Genomic DNA, 22703 nt, shown 5'->3' on the forward strand with positions numbered 1-22703 from the left:
AGGGGGTACAAACTCCCCTCTTAGAAACCGAGGGTCTTTGGAGCGCCATCATGATACGTACCGGAACTGGTGGAACTAAAATGGGTCACGTGATACAGAGTGGGGATACGCACTACATTTAAATCCAGTACACATATGTATAAATATAAGGCCTGTTCTTTTTCGCTGCACTGCTGCACTGATGCAATAAGTTAGAGTGAAACAAATATATATTTCTCATTCTAACTTATTGCATCAGTGCAGCGAAAAAGAACAGTCCTTACATATAAATATATATATATATATATATATTAAGCGTGTAATGACCCATATAGCACAAATCTTAAAAGGATGTTTTAAGAACGTTCTAAGGACATTCATACATCCTAAGAACGTTCTAAGAACATTCTCTGAAGATTCGATGCTATCTGGAAAGTAATTTTGTATTTTTTTTGTAAAATTAAACAATACTTGTATGTTGTTATAATTTCATGAAGCAATGTATGCGAGAGATGGTAGATGATATTGGGTTGTTCAAAAAGTTATTGCAGTTTTTTCAGTGATTTTCAAAACTTAATTTTATACAAAGAATTAACATGAATCAATGATGTTAATGAACGCAAGCGCTTTGTGAGGAACCCAATAGTTCAATATATCACATACATTATTTCATGAAATTATAATGACATAAACATACAGTTATTCCATTGTATCTGAAAACTAAGAAATTAATTATTATTCAACTCAATATATATATATTTTTTTGTGATGTGTGTATAATAGGGTTCGCAAATTTTATTGAAATAAGCAGTATACAATTTTCGTATAAGCAGTATACAATTTTTTATAAACATATTATACATATATATTTTTTTAGTTACAATGGTATATATATTATATATATATGTAATTTAATGAAATTATTTACAGTTCAATGAAAAATAATTACAATGAATTTTAAGCATCAAATTTTTTCCGTCCCACTTGCAGACTGCGGACTGTCAGGTACTTTTCTGCCATATACCTGGTGTGGTTAAAAAAATTTGATGCACTAACAACCTGCACCATATATGTGCATCACTGCACATAAGCATTCATACACTCACTCTTAACATCGATCTACAATAAGATAAGTCTAAAAGCATATAAAAGGAGAGACGTCTTGCTTTTAATATGTCTTTTAATATAAGTCAAATGTGTTTAAAACATTTGTGCTATCTGAGACCTTAGGAAAGATCAACGAACAACGTGAAATAATTTAAACCGATTTACATATTTACATATAAATATTTACTTACAGAAATAGAAATATTTTATCTCCACACGCTCTCTCTCCTTACTTGGCTCTTCTTCCTGTAAATAACTTGTAAATAACCTGTAAATAACCTGAAAATAACCTGTAAATAACCTGCAAATAACCTGAAAATAAACACCTCTCACTAAATTAATGATCACTTGCTATCACTTGCTATCGCACAAAATACACAAAATTCCTACTACTCCAGAAAAGTGGTAAACAGTAAGTGTCCAATATGGCATCCGACGAGCGGTAGTGGGGAATCGACTGTGCTGCCCTCGGCCTACGTACCGAAAGAATAAGCGAACTAATCACTTCCGTCACCCCTAAAATATGAGGAGTTTGTACGCCCTGGTGTAGCATATTTCGTAGTTCAAGCGGCTACGTAACGTGGCCGTGTGGCGCTGACCACACTTTGCGCTTGCGCACAAGGATAATTTGGACAATTTAGGCCGGTGGCCGGTGTTGCGCCTATATCACGGGCGAGAGGGAATATCGCGTGTGCTCAGGGAGTAGCCAATCAACGTCCTCCTCACGTTTGTTCGTAAATACTGTTTCCGGCTAAGCAAGATGTTGAATGGCTACCGCGGTATTCCCTAGCCAACTTCCGCCGCGCACGCGCGCGCGCGCGTCGAGCATGATTCTTCGTCCTGTGCGGAGTGTGCGTTCGGAATAAGAAATGACGGCGAGGGGGAGAATGGGGAAAAGGGGATATCCGTTTCGCTTCGCCCGGAGAGCCAGCAGCTGTAGAAAGAAAGAAAGAAATACCGGTTTTGTGCGTTTGTGCTTTAAGGAGTTACTCTGTCGTATCGTCGAATATTCTCCCTCTGCATCGAGTCGACTCTACTGTTTAAACTAAAAATGACCGCTTTCGAAGGTAAAGTATTTAAAAAGTACCGAAGTATGTCTGAGAAGTCGATTGCTCGCTACGTAATTTTAGTTTATGTCGTGTGTAAAACTTATGTCAGCTTGTGCAATGATTATACTTCGTGTTGTTGGAATTATTTATAAATATATTCATGTTTTAGAAATGGGTGTGCTGCCAGAAATAGCAAAAGCGGTGGATGATATAGATTGGACGTGAGTAAAGATGCAAACACTACGTAATCCAATGTCCCGAGGATGTAATGTAATTAAAGATGACAATGTATACTGAGCTAGAGTTATGTTTAAAAGATTGTTGATTATAGATTGCCAACAGACGTTCAAGCCGAGGCTGTTCCCCTGATTTTGGGTGGTGGAGATGTACTCATGGCTGCGGAAACTGGCAGTGGAAAGACCGGAGCTTTCTGTTTGCCCATTTTACAGATAGTCTGGGAGACTCTTAAAGATTTTGAATCTGGTGGAGGAAGTGGAGCATCCTTCGCGCTAGTTCAGCAATGTACGTTAAATTTTGATCATTATTATTACGTTGCAAAATCCATGAAGGAAGAAAAATACAAATATATACTTGATATTCCTACAGCTGCACATTGGGCACTGAGCTTGTTCGACAGGGGACGAGCCTTAGCGGTGACACCGGATGGCTTGAGATGTCAGAGCAGAGAACAAAAAGAATGGCATGGCTGTCGTGCAAACAAAGGAGTATCGCGCAGTGGCAAGTACTTCTTCGAGTGCATAGTGACTGATGAGGGTTTGTGTCGAGTAGGCTGGTCTACATCTCAGGTGAATACATATAGGTGATACTGTCGATATTGATCGATGTACAATCGTCCTCTGTTTCCTAACAAGCAGGAAAGACTCACTGAATATTTCTTTTGTGCTTGGAACAGGCTTCCTTGGATCTGGGAACGGATAAGTTTGGTTATGGATTCGGTGGTACCGGGAAGAAATCGAATGCGAAGCAATTCGACAATTATGGGGAGGCCTTTGGGATGCACGATGTGATCGGGTGTTTCCTGGATTTAGTAAAGGGCGAAATTAAATTTACCAAGAACGGCGTGGATTTGGGCGTCGCGTTCACGTTGAATGCGCAGCAAAAGTCGCAAACCTATTATCCGGCCGTTGTGCTGAAGAACGCTGAGATGTCTTTCAATTTTGGAGCACAACCGTTCAAACATTCACCTTCGAACGACTACGTGGCCGTGTCGTCGGTGCCGAAAGAATCCATCAAGTACAATCCCGTCAACAGCAACCAGACCCAAACGAGCCAAAGCGGTAAACCGACGAGCAATGCGCCTCAGGCGATCATCATAGAACCATCTCGCGAGTTGGCTGAACAGACTTACAGTCAAATACAGAAGGTGCGCGAGAACACCAGGAGGAATATGTCGTAAGAATGCATCGCGTGTATTATTAACGCGGGATTATTTTACCTTCTTCCACAGTTCAAAACGCACTTGAAGGACCCAATGGTCAGAGAATTGCTTGTTATCGGTGGCGTGAATGTGAAAGATCAGATTGCTATCTTGAACTCTGGCGTGGACATGGTGGTCGGTACCCCCGGGCGCCTAGAGGATCTTATACAAGGAGGCTACCTTTCGTTGACGCATTGCAGGTAATTTATCATTCGACTCGGCGAAAATAAGAGGAAGCCAAACTTTTTTGAGTACGTTGTGTGTGTGTGTGTGTGTGTGTGTGTGTGTGTGTGTGTGTGTGTGTGTGTGTGTGTGTGCGCGTGCGTGTGTGTGTGTGTGTGCGCGCGCGTGTGTGCGTGTGTGTGCGTGCGTGTGTGTGTGTGTGTGTGTGTCTATATATATATATATCTTTTTCTTTTCTCCCAGATTCTTCGTGCTAGACGAAGCTGACGGACTACTGAAGCAGGGCTGTACCGAACTCATCGATCGTCTACACAAACAAATCCCAAAGATCACGTCGGACGGCAAGAGGTTGCAGATGATTGTGTGCTCGGCGACGTTACACGCGTTCGAAGTTAAAAAAATGGCTGTAAGATATTCCACGATTATCGGATACCTTATACCCGCTACGGTTTCGAACGAGAAATTTTGCACATTTCTCTCTCGGGGGGGGGGGGTCGTTGCAGGAACGTCTGATGCATTTCCCGACTTGGGTGGATTTGAAAGGCGAGGACGCGGTGCCCGAGACCGTACATCACGTCGTGGTGACGGTGGACCCGCAGAAAGACAAGTCATGGCACAATCTGAGGAGCCACATAGAGACCGACGGCGTGCACGTGAGAGACAACGTGAGACCGGGGAACAGCACTGCCGGTTAGCGCTGTCGGCGGATGTGATAACTGTATAACAAATCGTCGCGCCGCGATACGATCTAGACTAAGCTCGTCTTGCATATTCTCTGTGCGTGCTGAAAGCAGCATCAATCTCCCTTCGGCGTTCTAATACGCGCGATAAAGATAGAATGACGCTTTCAGGATAAGACAAGATAAAAGAGTACGTGCAAGAGAAGAATCTAAATAAGAGGTCTTACCTGTGTCTCACAGAAACATTGTCGGAGGCCGTGAAGATACTGAAAGGCGAGTACTGCATTCGCGCTATCAAGGAGCACAAGATGGACCGAGCGTTGATATTCTGTAGAACGAAACTCGACTGCGACAACCTGGAGCGATTCCTCAGGCAGTCCGGCAGCCAACAGCTTTCGTGTGTGTGCCTGCACGGCGACAGGAAGCCCGCGGAGCGCAAGGCCAATCTGGAGAAGTTCAAGCGCCAGGAGGTGAAGTTCCTCATCTGCACCGACGTGGCCGCCAGAGGATTGGATATCACCGGACTACCGTTCAGTGAGTGATCGCTAAGCGGAAAGGACTCGGAAAAAGGAGCCTTTGTACGCCCTACTACATTCGCCGCGTTTGTTGGTCTTTCCAGTGATAAACGTAACTTTACCCGACGAAAAGTCCAATTACGTGCATCGCATCGGAAGAGTCGGCAGAGCCGAGAGAATGGGTCTGGCGATCTCGTTGGTCAGCAGCGTGCCGGAAAAGGTTTGGTATCATGGTGAATGGTGCTCGTCTCGCGGCAGAAATTGCCAGAACACTAATCTCACCAATCAAGGTGGCTGTTGCACATGGTATAATGAGCCAAACGTAAGTTTTTCCGTGCCACAAGTGGCTCTCGATACAAATTCTCAAATGCAAGTCCTGTGTTCCGCACGAAACTTGTAGCATTCATGCGACGATGTACGAGTATTACGAGTAGTGATGATAACTGGTTGTCTCGGTAGTATCTGGCGGAGATCGAGGATCATCTGAATGTGACGATTCAGCAAGTGGGAATGGACATAAAGGTGCCGCTGAACGAGTTCGACGGCAAGGTTACATATGGCGAAAAGAGAATGGCGATGGGTACGCACGCGTGATATCATCTTTCATTCACGTTAACGATCGTTTTAAAATCAACCGTATCTTTTCCAAGTCTCTGTGTCTTCTTCATAGGTTCCAATTACGAGAATCATGTCCAACAAATGGCCCCGATCGTGGCTGAATTGGCCGCGCTGGAATCCAGAGCACAACTCGCATTCTTGAAGAAGCACGTGGTTGAGCGTTAAGATCGGGCAATGCTGTTCCCCCCCCCCCCCAGTCTAACTCGGAGCCCTCACGATCAGGATCACGATGCGCGATGAATATTACGAATGACGAAAATTTTTCCTTGTTTTTCCATACGTATTATTTCCTTATATTATTACTATTGTTCCTTCTCTCTTATATTTATGAACGTTTCCGAGAAGCGCGTCTTGTTTTTTGCATTTATATGAAATCACGGCATTGCGCATTGCACAAGAATATAAATGTAACAATAAGGAAAGTAAGTTCTGTGTATATTTCTCTTAAATATATGCTACATGTTAAAACGATGCCTGGTCCAAATGCACGGTCTATAGAAAAATAAGACTTTCGACAGGCCGACCGCCATAGAGGCATCGTCTATTATTATATTGGGTTGAGTAAAAAGTAATTTCGTATTTTACGGGGAAAATCAGACAACATTTTCGTATTAAAAAGTACCTTTGAATGAACGACTCAATGCTCAATGCAAATTTGTCTTCTGGTCTTCAATGACCACCTTTCGCCGAATCTTTCAGGCGAATTAAAAAATTCCATCTTCCCAGAACTTGCCAGTTTTCTGAGCGAAAAACTGCTCAAGATGCTTCTTGCAGGCCCCCAAAGAAGTGAAGTTTCTTTCCATTCTGCAGAGACTAAATTCTGAATAAGTGGAAGTCTGATGCTGCCAGGTCATCGGGTGAATGAAGCAAAACATCCCAGCCGAGCTGCAATAATTTTTGCCGGATTGCCAAAGATACGTAAGGTCTAATACGTTGTCTTGGTGGAACATGACATCATAACGATTGCTCAATGCTTCTGGACACTTCTCATCGATTGTTGCCTTCGAACAGTCCAATTGGGAACAATATCTGTTGGAATCAGTTGTTTGGCTTTGCGGAAGCAGCTCGTAGTACACGATTCCTTTCCAATCTAACCGAATATGCAGCATGATATTTTTCGTATGAATATTCTGCCTCGGTGTGGTCTGCGGCGGTCACCTCGTTTTCCCCCTCCACGATTTTTTTGCGCTCTACATTGTTATGCACAATCCACTTTTCGTCGCGCTCACTATCTTGACATGTCGTATCACCAGTACGAAATTTCGCAATTCAGTTTTGGCACACACATTTGCTTACGGCATCTTCTTCATACGCAGCACATATCTTTCTTTTGGTTTGCGTCGTACTTTTCCCTTTGCGAAAATAGAGAAGCATCAAACACCGAAGATATGCTTGTTTTGCTTCATGTTTACAATGTCGTCAAATAAAAATTACTTGAATAGATTTTGACAAGCTTAAAATACGCTTAAAATACGCAGGGAAACCTAATTTTTCAGAAAAATGTATGGTATATCAGATATTGAGTGAAGATTGCGCTAAACACTTCTGCTCTTCACGCAATCTACTCGCAAAATACGAAATTACTTTTTACTCAACCCAATATAATTCGTATGTTAAGTGTTTATTGTATCATTGCAATTCTCATAATTGTATCATCACTAATTTTAGTTGCACAAACATACGATACAGTGACTTTGTCTTGTAATGCCTTTATATTCTGTGTGTGTGTGTGTGTGTGTGTGTGTGTGTGTGTGTGTGTGTGTGTGTTTACACACGCTTAGAATTTACTAAATGACTTCTGTTCAACTACACATAATAATTTATACACATAACTCTTATATATTCTCGAAAGCAATGGTAAACGACTAAAGTTATACAGTATACAAATCATACTCTTCTTTTTCCGCCGCAACTCGAATACAGTGTGTTCTCAGATTTTTGTTCCTCTTGTTTTAACATGTTAAAAGTTTTATGCTTCTCACGCGCAACAAACAAAATTATCGTGTCTGTTTCCTTTATACACGCACTCACAAGCACACGCACGCGTCCTTCCTTATGTCCTATAAAGATTCATCTATATCTTTCCTCGTCTCTCTCTCTCTCTCTCTCTCTCTCTCTCTCTCTCTCTCTCTCTCTCTCTCTCTCTCTCTCACGTGCGCGCGCGCACGTGAGAGAGACAAATTAGTACAATTAGACTGTTAATTAAATCTTTATTAGCTGAATCAATTGATTAATTCGTTAGCTTAGACTCATGTAAACATTTCTTGTTCTCCTCTCGTTTCTCGTATTCAGACAGTCATCACAGAATGAGAATGAAATATTTTCTTTGTAATCTAGCAACATGTGTAACAATCACGCACACATAATAATCCCATATGCACCGTTAGCATACATTCAACGCATACCATTCGATTCGTGATAGAGTCAAAGTGAATTGTATTGTGTGTGTGTGTGTGTGTGTGTTTGTTTGTGTGTTTATATAATATTTATATATTTATATGTATCTGTGCTTATATTGTATGCTATTTGTCCGTTCCACGATTCGCAATTTGAATGGCACTAACAGATATACATTGATATACACATTTACGTCAAGTGGCTGACTCATGCCTTCAACCCGTGTTTGATCGTTTTATGTGTTGCAAACTATTTTTATACGGCAGCATAATAGTTTTTTTTTTCTTTTTCTATTTCTGTTAATTGCACTGTACGCGAGGTACCGCTGACCCGTACTCTCACTTTCTATTTGTCTCGCCTGGACTCTCTCTCTCTCTCTCTCTCTCTCTCTCTCTCTCCTGTTCTCTCCCCTTTTCTCACGTCCATCAATGTGATTCCTTATGTGATGCGCGGTATCACGATTCACGGTTGCGAGTACAACCAAAGACCCATGGAAATCGTGGCACGAACAATACGAATTTGATTTCCTAACGAATTTCACGAGTTTGCCAGTCACTCATATCGTGTTCACCGTGTGAAATTCGCGTTACTCGTTCGCTCCTAAATTATATAGCAGCACTTATTAAATGTCACACCATGTCGAAGAAATACCTTCTTTCGCACTTTCGCTTCTCTCTTGCACCGATGCAATGATGCTGATAATGACGATAACGACTGACGATAACGACTGACAATGACGATAAAAATGATGGCACGATGATGATAATTCTTCATCTTTGAGTCTTCCGCTAGACATATTTCTAAGAGACACGCAATAACGAATGAATTAAAGATACTACGAGAGAAAACAGGGCACGGGAAGGAGAGACCGGGAGGATGGGACGTAATTATCGACGAGCTTGATATTGAATTCCCTTCTTTTTTGGTTTCTTTCCCTTCGCGCGCCCCTGTCACGTTCACCCGCCAAAACAATTATGCGATCCGTCTCGTATCTTCATAGTGGTTTGGATCAGAGGTGATTATCTTTATGGAACGACCTTGTGTTCGCTAGTCTCCTCCAATCGTGACACTTTATTGATCCGCAGTCGTGTCTTATAATTTACTGGATATATTGTTTTCTTTTTTGGGATAACATCGATGAACCCCAACTCTCTCTCGCTCTCACTTCTTTTTCTCCATGTCTCTCTTATTATATATGTAAACCATTAAACGCGCGTTGATGTATTTTTATTACGGCGATACTTTACGCTTTATAAAAATCTGGAGCCCAGCGAACCGCTATCGAAGACTAGAAAAAGTCAAATTCCAAATAGCATTGACGATCGTTCACCACACACATATCCTTATAGAAATGACATTATTTCGATTAATTACTTAATTTCTAGAATAGATAACGCGCTCGAGGCACAAGTAGTTTCTTTCTCTTGCTTCATAAATTTTTTTCTAAAACGACAGAGTGATCTCACGTCACAGTGAATATGAGGCGATCAGTAAGAACATATACACAGTTAAAACGTGAAGTATAGTAGCGTTAAGTAAAACATTCGTGCAGAATTCGACAACAAGTAAGTTGTACAGAGTTACAAAGATAAGTCGCGATATATTATATCTTTCGAAGGTTTATAAAATATCTACACGTGCGACCACGCGTGTCGGAAATTAGGAATTAATTCCGTGACAATAGCCAGTTACGTACGATACGTAAGGTCACTCCGCGTTTCTAATTTGCCTAAGAAAGTAATCGAATTTTGCGACAAGAATCACAAGAAATCGAAAACGAAACGAGTGAGAAACGTATAGAAAGGCACGATCCACTATGAAACCATGGTGGAACCATGATATAGAGATACAAGGTAATGGAACATTTCCTTTCTTCCTCCACGATTGGAAGAGCGATAAGATAGTGCACTGGCTCAGCTCAGAAAGATTATGACACGTTTGGATGATTTCACCGACACGTCGATTCGCCTTTCTTTCCCCCCTCCCTCCGGATCCCGCGAAACGCGTGTCATCCTCTGTCGGTCGTATCTCTGATACACGGCTGTCTCTCGATTTTATAAATACAACCAACATGTGTGTGTGTGTGGTAAATCGTTCGTAAACACGAACGCGGTTTCGCATGTTTCCGTCGCATGAAACCATCCAAAGAGAACATATACTTTGACCTGACAGCTTATCTCGCAGCTCGTTGCTTAAAACTACAATCGTCGAATGCGCGGTTCATTCGTGACAGATGTAAACGCGTGCTCTGTACAATCTTTTCTTTTTTGTCTCACGAGAAAGTCCATACGCATTCATCCTCTCCAAAACGCTCCTCCCTCGATCGAGCGAAGGATGGAGCACTAGTGTGTGTGTGTGTTCTCACCGTAAAATTAGACTCTTTCAGTTTTTTTTCCTTCTTTTTTTTTTCTTTCCGAGAAGTCACGTAAGAAACGTATAAGAAACGCCACCGTTTTGCCGCTCATTTGCCGCTCCCTCTCAGTCGTTTTTCTATCGTCGTCATTAAAATTAGGATAGGTACAAAATTGACGAAGAAAGCAAAATCTGGTGTAATGTGGCGTAATGCATTATGAACATCGATCATGATTTCATCACGAGGTGTGAGCTTTCGAGACTTTGTACACACACATTATTGATCCGATTTTGCGAAATAATTACTAGCATTACAAAAGACTCATTCAAGCCGCTACTTTCAGTAGATCAGCTTCTAACAATGATCGCCCCGACAGTCGCCCGTCACCGATGACAATATAATTAATGTTACAACGATACTACTATTCATCTTAATAAAATTCGACAATGCGCGAGGAGATGGTTCATCGAATAACAGTACCAACGGCAATAATGTTTGCTCATCTAAATGTTAATCGCGGTGCGCAGACCGGGCTTATTGGCTGCGCGCATCACCATCACTGGACGTTTCGTGCTCTCTTATTGGAAATGCATAACGGTCTCGAATTCCGAAACAAATGGCGAAACAAATCATTAGCTCTACCCCGTCAAGTTCTCCCCGTTCTACCGTTGTTATAAACTACAGTGCAGGTTACACCGAGTTACACCGACACAGAGTCCCGGATAAGACAGAATCATTCGAATTTAACGCGTGCGAGTGAAACACCCGAAAGAGATGTCGCTGGGACGCGTCACTTTGATCGTGTCATCTCCTTCAGACACCTTCCGAACGACGTCGCGCGTCGGATCCTCGCCCCGCGTTATGCGATTCACACGTGTCACTTTTCTTTCCTACTTTTATAGTTTTTACAGTAGTATACATCTACAATATGTAGACAGAGGAGGGTGAAGTCGATCGTGATTGGCGCAACCGGGTCGCAGACCGCCAAATTCCGACGCGACGGCTAACGATAAGTTTGTTTTCTATCGCTCAACTGGCTGCATCATCTCGCATCGATTCTCTCTCTTTCTTTCTTTCTCTCTCTCTTTCTTTCTTTCTTTCTTTCTTTCTTTCTTTCCTCTAGCGAGAAGTCTTAACGGTGTATATTTTTACCTTTTATAGGTACCGAAAGTCTATACTAGTTCAACGATAGATAGCAAACCGAATTGCGGATTTTCGTTTAGCGGTTGCCCTATGTATGTGTCGCGCATCCCCTTTTCCTATGTCCCAGTTTCTCTTACGCTAATTCCAATTATACACGTCTACTTTCACTTTCTCTATTTAAGACTACATACAAATCGGCGACGTGGTCCACAAAGAATATTGCTAAGGACGAAACAATAATGCGCTTCGCGGACAACGTGCTGCGTTTTACTCTTTCCTATTTTTTTTCTTCTTTTTCCAATTCCACTCGTTCTCCCTCCCTCCCTCCCTCGTCGTCGTTATGCCGTTGACGATCGACGGCATTGTGTTAATTTATGAATGATGCGGCTCTTTTTAGCTCTTTTTACCTGTTGCTCATCGTACCCGCGCAATCTGAATTACGAAAGACGCGTAACTTATCAACGGGTGTGTCATCGAATCATTGCTTTGTCTAGGTAATCCGAATCTGATACTGTCGTATTTACAGATAATGTAACACACCTGCATCGCGATATTTTATACACACACACACACACACACACACACGCGCGCGCGCATGCCAATTTTACACGTTTATTTACGCACGATAAAAAAAGAAAAACTTGTGCGATTTCTCGACGCACACGCGCACGCATGTGTTGCTATATCCGTAGCCACGTAAATTAGCTATTTATTCGGTACATCGTGTCTATCTCGTTTGATCACGCACGCACGCACGTACGCACGCACGCACCCATCCATCATCCACGCGTCACGTACACATACACAGGCATACACGAATAATATATCAACGCTCGTGAATTGTTTTGTCTGCTTTTTTCTTTCCGTACGGTCTAAATAACAGCGGCACCGTTCCTTGTACATTTTACGTACTGTCGTGGCTAGTAACATGAACAATAGAAATTCATTTTATTACACGGGTTTCGATTTGTCTCGTGCACGCATTAATTTCCGTTCGACGTCGCTACGTAAACCTCTCGAAATCAGGGTATACGTATCCGTCTGCAGATGAATGAAAAAAAGAGAAAAATGCGAACGTATAGTACAAAAACTTATTATACAATGATATTGGCTATTCGGTGCGCGTTTCCACCCTTTTGACTTTGCGCCGGATATGAACGTTCGAGTTTCACAGAAGTTATCAATAGATGGATAGTAGTATCGCCAAGAGATTCTCTCTTTTAGCCTCACGTTCATTCTTCTCTCTCTCTCTCTCTCTCTCTCTCTCTCTCTCTCTCTCTGCCCTATCAGTCACAGTAAAAATAACGTTCCGCGAAGTTATAAACAACGTTACAAACTATGGCTTGTCTAATACGACAAATGTAAGTGTACAACGTTGGCGCACAAAAGAGGCAGCCGCATTTGTTTTAACTTTACACCTTTTACTTACACCATTGCTGACTGAATGAAATGTAGCGATACGTTTAATTCTACTTGTTGATGTTATGCGAAACGCAGAGGAAGAAAGAGAAGGGATATATATATATATATATATATAGAATGAGTGAGTAAGTGAGAGGGAGAGAGAAGGGGGGGGAAAGAGAGAGAGAGAGAGAGAGAGAGAGAAATTTTGTTCTGCCATACTGTTCGAGATCGACTCGTTCGTAGCGCTCCATGTAGGTACACGTACATTGATATTATACGAAGTTACAGTTAATTATGGATACGCGTCGGCATGTGTAGTGGTTACCTATTATGTAACGCTCGAAATTCCTATTCTCGTCAAATTATGGTTGAAACGAATATGAAGAGTCGCGCGCGTGACGCTGGTTTAGATCGACCGGACGAAACATAATTACGTATTATCGAGTAAAAAATAAAAAATTGCCGGATGAAAGCAAAGTTGTGATTTATGATTACTCATAAAAACGCGATACTTAACTTCAACAACGACTTTGTAAATCAAACACGAGGTCGGACATGGCCATTTCTCGATTGTGCGATCCGATTGTTGCGACATGAAAGATTGTATTCGCTTGGATGTGCCGGTGAAATAAACGAGTGACATCACCAAGTTGATCGACGCAAATGATTAACCGAGAGGAATGGGAATAACGCGGCGGCTGTGTGTATAGGTTTATCACGACATGAAACCTATCGGTCTCGGAATCTCTCGCACCTATTCATATAATCCTAATTCCTTTACTTTAGTCATCCATCGAGATTCGAGATTCTCATTTCATTTACCTACGCAAAAATCACCTCGACACTCGCAGCGAGTCCAGTGGATAAACGGATATCAAACGAGCAGCAACGTATAGGGTGCATGGGGCATGGAGAAAATTTTTATTGAACAACATATCATAGTGTACCGCGCGACTGGGATATATTCATACCAATATCCAAATTTATGTATTACAACAATTAATTGATAATTTTTATTTGGATATCGTTTTAAAATTTATATCAGATGTATATAAAACGCAATTTCCCAAATTACCTTCGGACAAATAATATTCGAATAATATGAGTATATCCTAGCCGAATAAGCTAATACGGTAAGGTAAAAGTACCATTCGTGAAGCGTGCATCTAACTATGGACATTCTTATTGTTTTGGTCTTTAAATTCAGATATTTAAACTATCAACGTAAAAAAAGATATATATATATATATATATACACATACACACACACACACACACACACACACACACACACACACACACACACACACACACACACACACACACACACACACATATATATATATATTGTATGTTGAAAATGTAAAATATTTGTATTTAAAAACCATAAAAATAATAAAAATGTTCAGAATTGGGTACTGGTGTTTTTACCTTATTTTCTCAATATGTGTGTGTGTGCACAATGTGTGCGAATGTTAACATCTTCCAGAAAAAATTCTCTCCGCGCGTGCAGAACAGGGTACGCGGTTATATGCATGTGGCTTACGGGATTCTTGTCTCTCTGGGACGTGTACGACCGCTTTTACATACGAGTGAGTATACGAATGTGCAAGACAGTAGCAGCGACATACGTATCGTGCACGCACACGCGTATAATCTCTCGAAGCAGTCTGTACGCGATCGTGCAACTGATGTACACACATATAGAAATCGAGTATTCCCTTGATGTTCTTATAAAATGAGGTCAATGCCGGTGGATGGCAAGATAATGTTCTTACGTTCACGTGTTTATTGAAATCTCCTCGCTCCTCTGTCGAACAAATCTACAGTCGTGCGTTGTTTTTTTTTTTAGGATGTTTCCTAGCGCAACAACGAGTAACCAATCTTTTCTCAACGCACATAGCAGATTTGCAAAAGCTTGATATACGCCGCCGAAAATAGGTTCCTCTTCTATTCTTGTAAAACTGTCACGCATAGTCACTGTTTCAGACATGCGTAATAATTTGATAAGTAAACAAGAAAGACACTTGATATCCGTGTTTCGTTAGAAAGAAGATTGGAGTAGTAACTGTCGCTTAGGGGGCTATCTTCGTTCGCTCACGGCTATGCTGAGATATTGAGATCTACGTCATGTATACGTCATTGCGTGCACAAGAATCCCGTTGTAACAACGTAACGTAACGATTAATCAAGAGAGTATAATCAAGAGAGTAATAAAATTTGAAGGAAAAAAATTTCAAAGTTGAGAAGCACCATATACAAGATATTCAAATAGCGACGACGAGGAAAATGGATGCAGCTATGGGATGCGACAAGGTGCGATATACGAGGTAAGATTCTCGCACATTGATTCTTTTTGTTTCGGAATATTTATCGTAGAAATGCTCCACCACCACGTGCGTGAGTGAGTGATTGATTGACTCTCTACTGGGCACGTACTCTCGTAAAAATTTGTACACGCGTTATCATCAGGGCGCGACGATTTCTCCGAAAGTGAGCTGCGGTTCACACGTTCAACGAATACAATGAGAATCGGCAATGGGGGAAATTAACGCAATTTTATGTACTCGCGCAAAAGCTTAAAAGTGTAGTATATGTGCAACGTATACATGAAATCAGATGCGTGCGAGGAAAAAAAAAAAAGAAAAAAGAGAGAGAAACGAATAACTTGAACGTGGCACATTTGTTACGTGGGCTAAGATAAAACATTATAGTCGATTGATATTGCAAGATAGCGCGCGCGCGTGCCTAAGTACAATAAACTAAAACAACTCGACGTACGATATATCGGTAAAAAAAAAAAAAAAGGGGGGGGGCGGGGAATCCATATCCGTGAGAGACCTCGGTCGTAAGAAACGTACGTAAAAACATGAGAATCCATGGACGGTCACCCTGTACATACTTGAGATACATAGTTATATAATTAAAACGCTCTTCGAAATACTGTAAAATCTCACAAAATACTCTTCTTGTAAAAAGGGCGCGGCTGAGACTCCTACAGGTCGGGCCAATATAATGAAGAATCGAGATTCGGAAGTCGAGAAGTCAACGAATTGTCGAACGAAAGCGAAGCTAGGGAAATCAGAGACGCGGAGATTCTAAGCGAGATATAAGAAGGAGCAAGGCAAAAGTAGAGAGATTCGAAAACGAGTAAGGGGAAAGTCAAACGATAAAAGTTTATCTTCTTGTTTTTCTTTTTTTTTCTTTCTTTACCGGAGAGGTTTGTCTCTAAATTTTAGGAAACATTCTTAAACGCTAATCTGAACAATAATAATTCACGTCAAGAGTGTGTTGAACAAGAGGACCGTTACTCGAACCCGTCGAAAATGCGTCGTATCCAACGACGACGACGACGACGTTGGCCCAAATCGCGAATCGGAATTCGTGTTCGTGTGCGCGCGACAGGAATCAAATAAACCAAATTGTTCTTCTTCTTTTCACACACCGACGACACCGACGACACCGACGACGACGACGACGACGACGACGACGACGACGACGACGACGACGACGACGACGACGACGACGACGACGACGACGACGACGACGACGACGACGACGACGACGACGACGACGACGACCGACGACGACGACGACGACGACGACGACGACGACGACGACGGACGACGACGACGACGACGACGACGACGACGACGACGACGACGACGACGACGACGACGACGACGACGACGACGGACGACGACGGACGACGACGACGACGGACGACGACGACGACGACGACGACGACGACGACGACGACGACGACGACGACGACGACGACGACGACGACGACGACGACGACGGACGACGACGACGACGACGACGGACGACGACGACGACGACGACGGACGACGACGACGACGACGACGACGACGACGACGACGACGACGACGACGACGACGAGACGGAGCGCGGACGTCGACAGAACAACGAGACGACGACGAGACGCGGGGCCGAGCCGCCGCGACGACGACCGACGACGACGACGGACGACGACGACGCGACGACGACGGACGACGCGACGACGACGACGACGACGGACGACGACGACGACGACGACGGACGACGACGACGACGACGACGACGACGACGGACCGACGACGACGACGACGACGGACGACGACGACGAGACGACGGACGACGAGGCGACGGACGACGACGACGACGACGGACGACGACGACGACGGACGACGACGGACGACGACGACGGACGACGACGACGACGACGACGGACGACGACGACGACGGACGACGACGACGACGACGACGACGACGACGACGACGACGACGACGACGACGACGACGACGACGACGACGACGACGACGACGACGACGACGACGACGACGACGACGACGACGACGACGACGACGACGACGACGACGACGACGACGACGACGACGACGACGACGACGACGACGACGACGACGACGACGACGACGACGACGACGACGACGACGACGACGACGACGACGACGACGACGACGACGACGACGACGACGACGACGACGACGACGACGACGACGACGACGACGACGACGACGACGACGACGAACGACGACGACGACGACGACGACGACGACGACGACGACGACGACGACGACGACGACGACGACGACGACGACGACGACGACGACGACGACGACGACGACGACGACGACGACGACGACGACGACGACGACGACGACGACGACGACGACGACGACGACGACGACGACGACGACGACGACGACGACGACGACGACGACGAGAGTTTTTATTCCCGTCGATGTTCGCTGGACCGTTCAGCACACTCTTTCACCTACAACTCAAAGCAGAGTCGAGCGATCGAGAATACGCCCGGAGGGGCCGCCTTCGTTTCCGTCCACATGATCGCGAAGCGGAACGCGTATATCGCGATCTCCTCAGATCACGCCATCGAGGAGAAACGCGATCGATTTGCAATTGCTACTGTCCGTTGGCGTGAGAGTCTTGGACGCGGCTCGCGGCTCCTCTGGCTGTGACATATCGGCTGGGTTCTCTGGACTTCTGAGCAAAGGAGGAGAAGGAGGGAGGAGGAGAAGGAAGAAAAGGAGGAGGAGGAGGAGGAGGAGGAGGAGGAGGAGGAGGAGGAGGAGGAGGAGGAGGAGGAGGAGGAGGAGGAGGAGGAGGAGGAGGAGGAGGAGGAGGAGAAGCCCACCACCGCGCACGTTACTCGCTCCGTACGCCCTCGCGACACGGCGCGGGCTCGCGAGTCCTCGCGCGGTTACCTACTTCTTCATTGTTGCGGCTGGCTCATTCGGCTCGCAGTAGCTCCAAATGCAGCACGAGCGTGATGGTCAGGCGAACGGATGACAGGACACGTCGGCAGAAACGAAGTCACAAGAGCTCATACTGACGCAGGTGCATCCGTTGAATAATGTCCCGACAATCGTTGAACACTCTCTTGATATTCTCCGTGTCAACGGCGCACGTGAAGTGCGGGTAACAGTAGTGCTTGCCGTCACCGCTCGCCGTGCTAATGCGCTGCGAAATGAAAAGAGAAATGAAGGAGGAGAAGAAAGCCGAAATATCACACACAGCTGCAGCGTGTGAATAAATTTAAGTTAATCGATGCGATTGTGAAGTAATGTGACACGCATGATTAGTGTACTTACGAGAAACTCGTCTCTGATGAAGTACTTGGCCCTTATGACATCAGGAGGTTCCGTGGGATCCGCGACTACTCCAGGCTCCACCGGTGTCTGGTAACGTGCGAATTCCGGAAAGTAATCCTCCAATTTATGTTTACCCGCCTTGACTTTTTCCGCCAGCAGATCTTGCTTGTTCAGAAATAGGATCACAGAAATCGTGCGGAGCCATCTATGGGAAGAAAGGGACGCTGGTACACTGGCAAAGAATACGAGATACGAGATAAAAGGGCTAGCGCCCTAGCGCGCGCGCGCGCGCACGACATTACCGATTGTTCCAAATACTTTTGAAGAGATCGAGACTCTCTCTGAGTCTCAGCTTCGTAGGGTCCTCCCTGAGTACCATATTGTAACTACTACACGCCGTGACAAATATAATTGCCGTAACGTCGTTGAAGCATTGTATCCATTTTCTCCTCTCATCACGTTGACCACCGACGTCGAACATACTGCAAAAAGAAGATACGGAGGGACCCGCTGAGATATCTAAGCCGCTTCTCTCTTAGGAATCGACTCGCGTGACTATTCAGTTTGCAACATAGCCTCCAAGGATCGACAAATATCAAATTACACGCGCCGGCCGCCGCGTAGCGTAGGGACAAAGAGCGACAAAGAGTCGGGCCTATATAGAAAATAATGTGGAGCGTCGTACGTGACCTGCGAGCGAACGCAAAGAGGGAAAATGTTATAAAGTTGCGGAGGCGTTAACGCGGTTAACGGATTTCAGCTTATACGTTGTACAGTGCAAGTCGCCGCGCCGGCAGGCGGCTGTATAACATACAGGCGGCCGCCTGTACAGAGATGCGCGCCGCCGCCCGCGTCGTGCGTTTATATTTACCGTCGGCCGATGTTACTGTAATATACGTCGGCTATATATAGTCGCACGACATTGGAGTTAAGCGCGCGAGTCGCGTAGGACTTACTGAAAGTTTACTTTGTCGACCTGAAACCGCGTCTCAAAAATGCCGGACGTGAGGACTCGACACCTCAGGATATCCTGAAACAAAATATAGCACGTTACACAGAGACGCACGCACGCGCGCGTCCCGTACGAATCCGTCATTCCGTTGAAAATTTCCCGCCGCGCATTCGCGACCGACCGACCGACCGACCGACCGACCGATCGACCGATCGACCGATCGGTCGGTCGGTCGGTCGGTCGGTCACTCAACATGAATCGCGTCATCTTCGTTGTCGCGAATAAACGAGAGCTCGTTGCCGTGCGCGCGTCTACAGAGGGGGAAATCCGATCGAGTTAGAACAGTATCGACTACTCGTCAATGAAAGGGACAATAATATAATCACCTGTTCTGTGGGTGTGTAATCCGGCTGTTTTACGATGGCTACCTTATCTAGAAAACTGAAAGAGAAAAGAAAAACAATGAAGATTAGCGGCGTCATCATCTGTATGAGTGACTGTCGCTCGGTGAAATTTTCCGAGAGGCAATTCTTCTGGATATTTGCACGCAAATTACTCTCAAGGTTCCATTTTTTTTTCTTCTTTGAATATTTCTCCACAGACGTGCACTGCTCACTCGCCGATAAAAATGTATCGTGTGCGTATTTTTCCCCAAGATATCTTTTCGACAATTTTGCGCAACGATGTCAACGATATTCGTGACTATTTCTCAAGACACCATCCAATCATCTTACAATGGTGCCGTTTTACAGATTCTTCAATTCGAATGGAAGTCACGTCGCGAGATAAGAAAATATCTGTACATTCAACAACATAGCAACGCGAACTCGTAAAAATCAAGTTGAGTTAGTTTCGATCAATGTGAGGCATTTGCGATAACAACAATCATCGCGTCAATCAACCACATCGTTATCGTGAGAGCCATTCCACACGTCCGTGTGTGATCGAAACGTGTCTCTTTTGTGTGATGTAAATGTGAATCAAATTTTCGGAGCTAGTCAAGCTCCTGCGCGCTTTCAAACACAAATAATCGCGATTCGAGAGATTGCGCGCTTATACTGATAAAATGATGTGTGTCAAAATTTGGTAGCATACATCGTGAAATTTTGCACGTGTTGTAAAGATTATAAAATGGTCTCGTTTGCGACGTGTACGGAATTGTACCGGATTTCTTACGGAAATTTGAGATGTGTTCCGGAATTTAAGGTAACGTCACACTTTTAGGGTAGAGAATTTACATTACAAGAATCGAGATATTTTTTGGACGAAGATACACGAAATGAATCACAGCGTAATGTAACGCGCGCGCGCGCGCGCGCGCACACACACACACACACACACACACACACACACACACACACACACACACACACACACACACACACACACACGCACGCACGCACGCACGCACGCACGCACGCATGCACGCACGCACGCACGCACGCACACACACGCACACACATCGTCATGAAATTTTTCATCAATATTATTCAGGTTTATTTTCTTGCAAAGCGCATAAAAGGTGTCTACCATATCACAGCATTTTACATGTGCTTCAAAGTTACACGTGTGTTTCAAAATGTACTTCAAGTTTCTCAATTTAATTCTCTTTATATCTTGGGAATTTACAAAGATAGAAAAAAGATGTCACTAGAAAGATAGAAGTACTAGTTTGAAAAAAGCTAACACCAAATCTGCTTGGTCCAAATATCCTTGCGTGTCAAATATCAAGAGGCACGGCAGTGCCTTGCGTCAAGTTCAAGCGCAACGGCAACCAATTGAGTATAATTGAAATTAAAAGATAAAAAACTCATCGACTGTGTAATCGAGCACTCCTAATGAGAAAATTTTGGACGTAAGCTCATTTAGACAGGATTTCTGCGGCGCGTTTTCAGGGAGAGGCATGCAATAGTGATAACAAAAGAGAGAGAGAGAGAGAGAGAGAGAGCCACTCTCCGGGAAACGTATTTGAAACGCATCGCGCGCAAAGTATTCTTTACCACTTCTATACTTTGACGATTATCGTTTCATTCAGAAGAATAATCCGGAGCAACACAAAAAACTTCCATTTCATTAAAAACAAACCTTTTCGGCGGGACGCAATTTCGTTTTGAGGGAACGATAAAGTGTATTATTACGGGACGATAAATCATATTGTAAACATGTCCATGACGTCGTCACATTGCATATTAGCATCGTGTTGTAACATATCGATATCATATTGCATGTACACACACATTTCTCTCTCTCTCTCTCTCTCTGTCTTTCCCCCTTTCCCTCTCCTTCTACGTAAGATTGCGGGATAATAATAAACCATGTATTATATTTGTACCGACCTCACGAGTACTATTGCCTAGCGATATGATATTTATCACATGACATATTGTATAATTATATCGGTTGCATATCGTCATTATATACTATACCGCCTGCATCATCATATTACACACGTATCTGCGACGCTAGAGTAAAACCGTGAGGATAATAATAAACCGTATTATCACATTTGCATCGATTTCATGTCCAAATTGTGATAGCGTACCGCGACGACTGTATATCTCGTCGTCACCACTGTGTATCCCAGCTGTTACAAAATTACCAAATTGCTTTCGCTATGTGTTTACTGACCAGCCCCGCGCGATTCTGGTCCCGAACGTAACGTTCTCGTTTAAAAACAAAAGGGGAAAGAAGGAAAATATAACTAAGAGATACGAAGAAGGAGAAGTAGGAAGAAAGACGATCACTCGTAACTTTGTTTCTGCTTTAAATACACAGTTTGGAATCAGGTGGTTGTTTCTAACGCTTAAATGCACCGCCAGACTACGGACCAATAACGTTGTTATCAGAGCCCTCCGACAGTGTCAACTTTCCTCTTTCGATCGAACCACGTTCCTGGGTTGGCCGGGGTTGAGCCGATCCTCTCTCTCTCCCTCTCTCTCTCTCTCTCTCTCTCTCTCACTCTTTCTCTCTCTTTCTCTTCTCTTCATTCTCCACCGATAAGAGGAATGTTACCGCTCAGAGTCTGAGACCGGGACGAAGGATGCCGCAGAATCCCCTACAGGAAGCACACTGACGATAGCGCGCACACGCCGCAATGGAGGACGGAAGCGGACGCTGAAAAAGGGTGGAATATCGGGGGCGCCCAAGGGAACCTCCTCTCTCGCCCTCCCCCCCCTCTCTCTCTCTCGTTCCCAGGCTCTTTTTTCCTCTCTTTTCCTCTTTCCTGCCATTTCGCGTTTTGGTGCTCCTGT

At 44.3% G+C, this 22703-nt stretch overlaps 2 protein-coding genes across 2 annotated transcripts in view; one reads left to right on the forward strand and one right to left on the reverse strand.

Annotated features, from left to right (window-relative positions):
- The first annotated feature begins 1920 nt into the window (after positions 1-1920).
- Ddx1 (ATP-dependent RNA helicase Ddx1) lies at positions 1921-6040 on the forward strand. The gene is made up of 12 exons (XM_011147808.3): positions 1921-2153; positions 2305-2356; positions 2467-2657; positions 2742-2941; positions 3049-3519; positions 3604-3773; positions 4000-4162; positions 4260-4446; positions 4677-4970; positions 5056-5273; positions 5411-5531; positions 5622-6040. Exons 1-12 carry the CDS (start codon positions 2138-2140, stop codon positions 5732-5734), a joined length of 2196 nt encoding a protein of 731 aa, XP_011146110.1. The 5' UTR covers positions 1921-2137; the 3' UTR covers positions 5735-6040.
- An 11958-nt stretch (positions 6041-17998) lies between these two features.
- Galphas (G protein alpha s subunit) overlaps positions 17999-22703 on the reverse strand; it is a 28059-nt gene continuing 23354 nt past the window's right edge. The window contains exons 6-10 of the mRNA XM_011147809.3: positions 19839-19893; positions 19457-19530; positions 18803-18982; positions 18501-18705; positions 17999-18369 (exon numbers count right to left, since the gene is read on the reverse strand). Of these exons, the coding sequence (XP_011146111.1) occupies positions 18223-18369; positions 18501-18705; positions 18803-18982; positions 19457-19530; positions 19839-19893 (661 nt within the window). The 3' untranslated portion in view covers positions 17999-18222. The remainder of the gene's footprint in view (positions 18370-18500; positions 18706-18802; positions 18983-19456; positions 19531-19838; positions 19894-22703) is intronic.

This window comes from Harpegnathos saltator, unplaced genomic scaffold, assembly GCF_003227715.2.
Source record: "Harpegnathos saltator strain DR-91 unplaced genomic scaffold, Hsal_v8.6 scaffold252, whole genome shotgun sequence".
NCBI lineage: Eukaryota > Metazoa > Arthropoda > Insecta > Hymenoptera > Formicidae > Harpegnathos > Harpegnathos saltator.

What these genes read in the sequence shown, in the direction of transcription:
- Ddx1 (XM_011147808.3), top strand. An exon ending in GTGGATGATATAGATTGGAC is followed by an intron (nt 2,357 to 2,466) that starts GTGAGTAAAGAT and finishes TGTTGATTATAG; the next exon opens with ATTGCCAACAGACGTTCAAG. An exon ending in CGAAAAGAGAATGGCGATGG is followed by an intron (nt 5,532 to 5,621) that starts GTACGCACGCGT and finishes TCTTCTTCATAG; the next exon opens with GTTCCAATTACGAGAATCAT.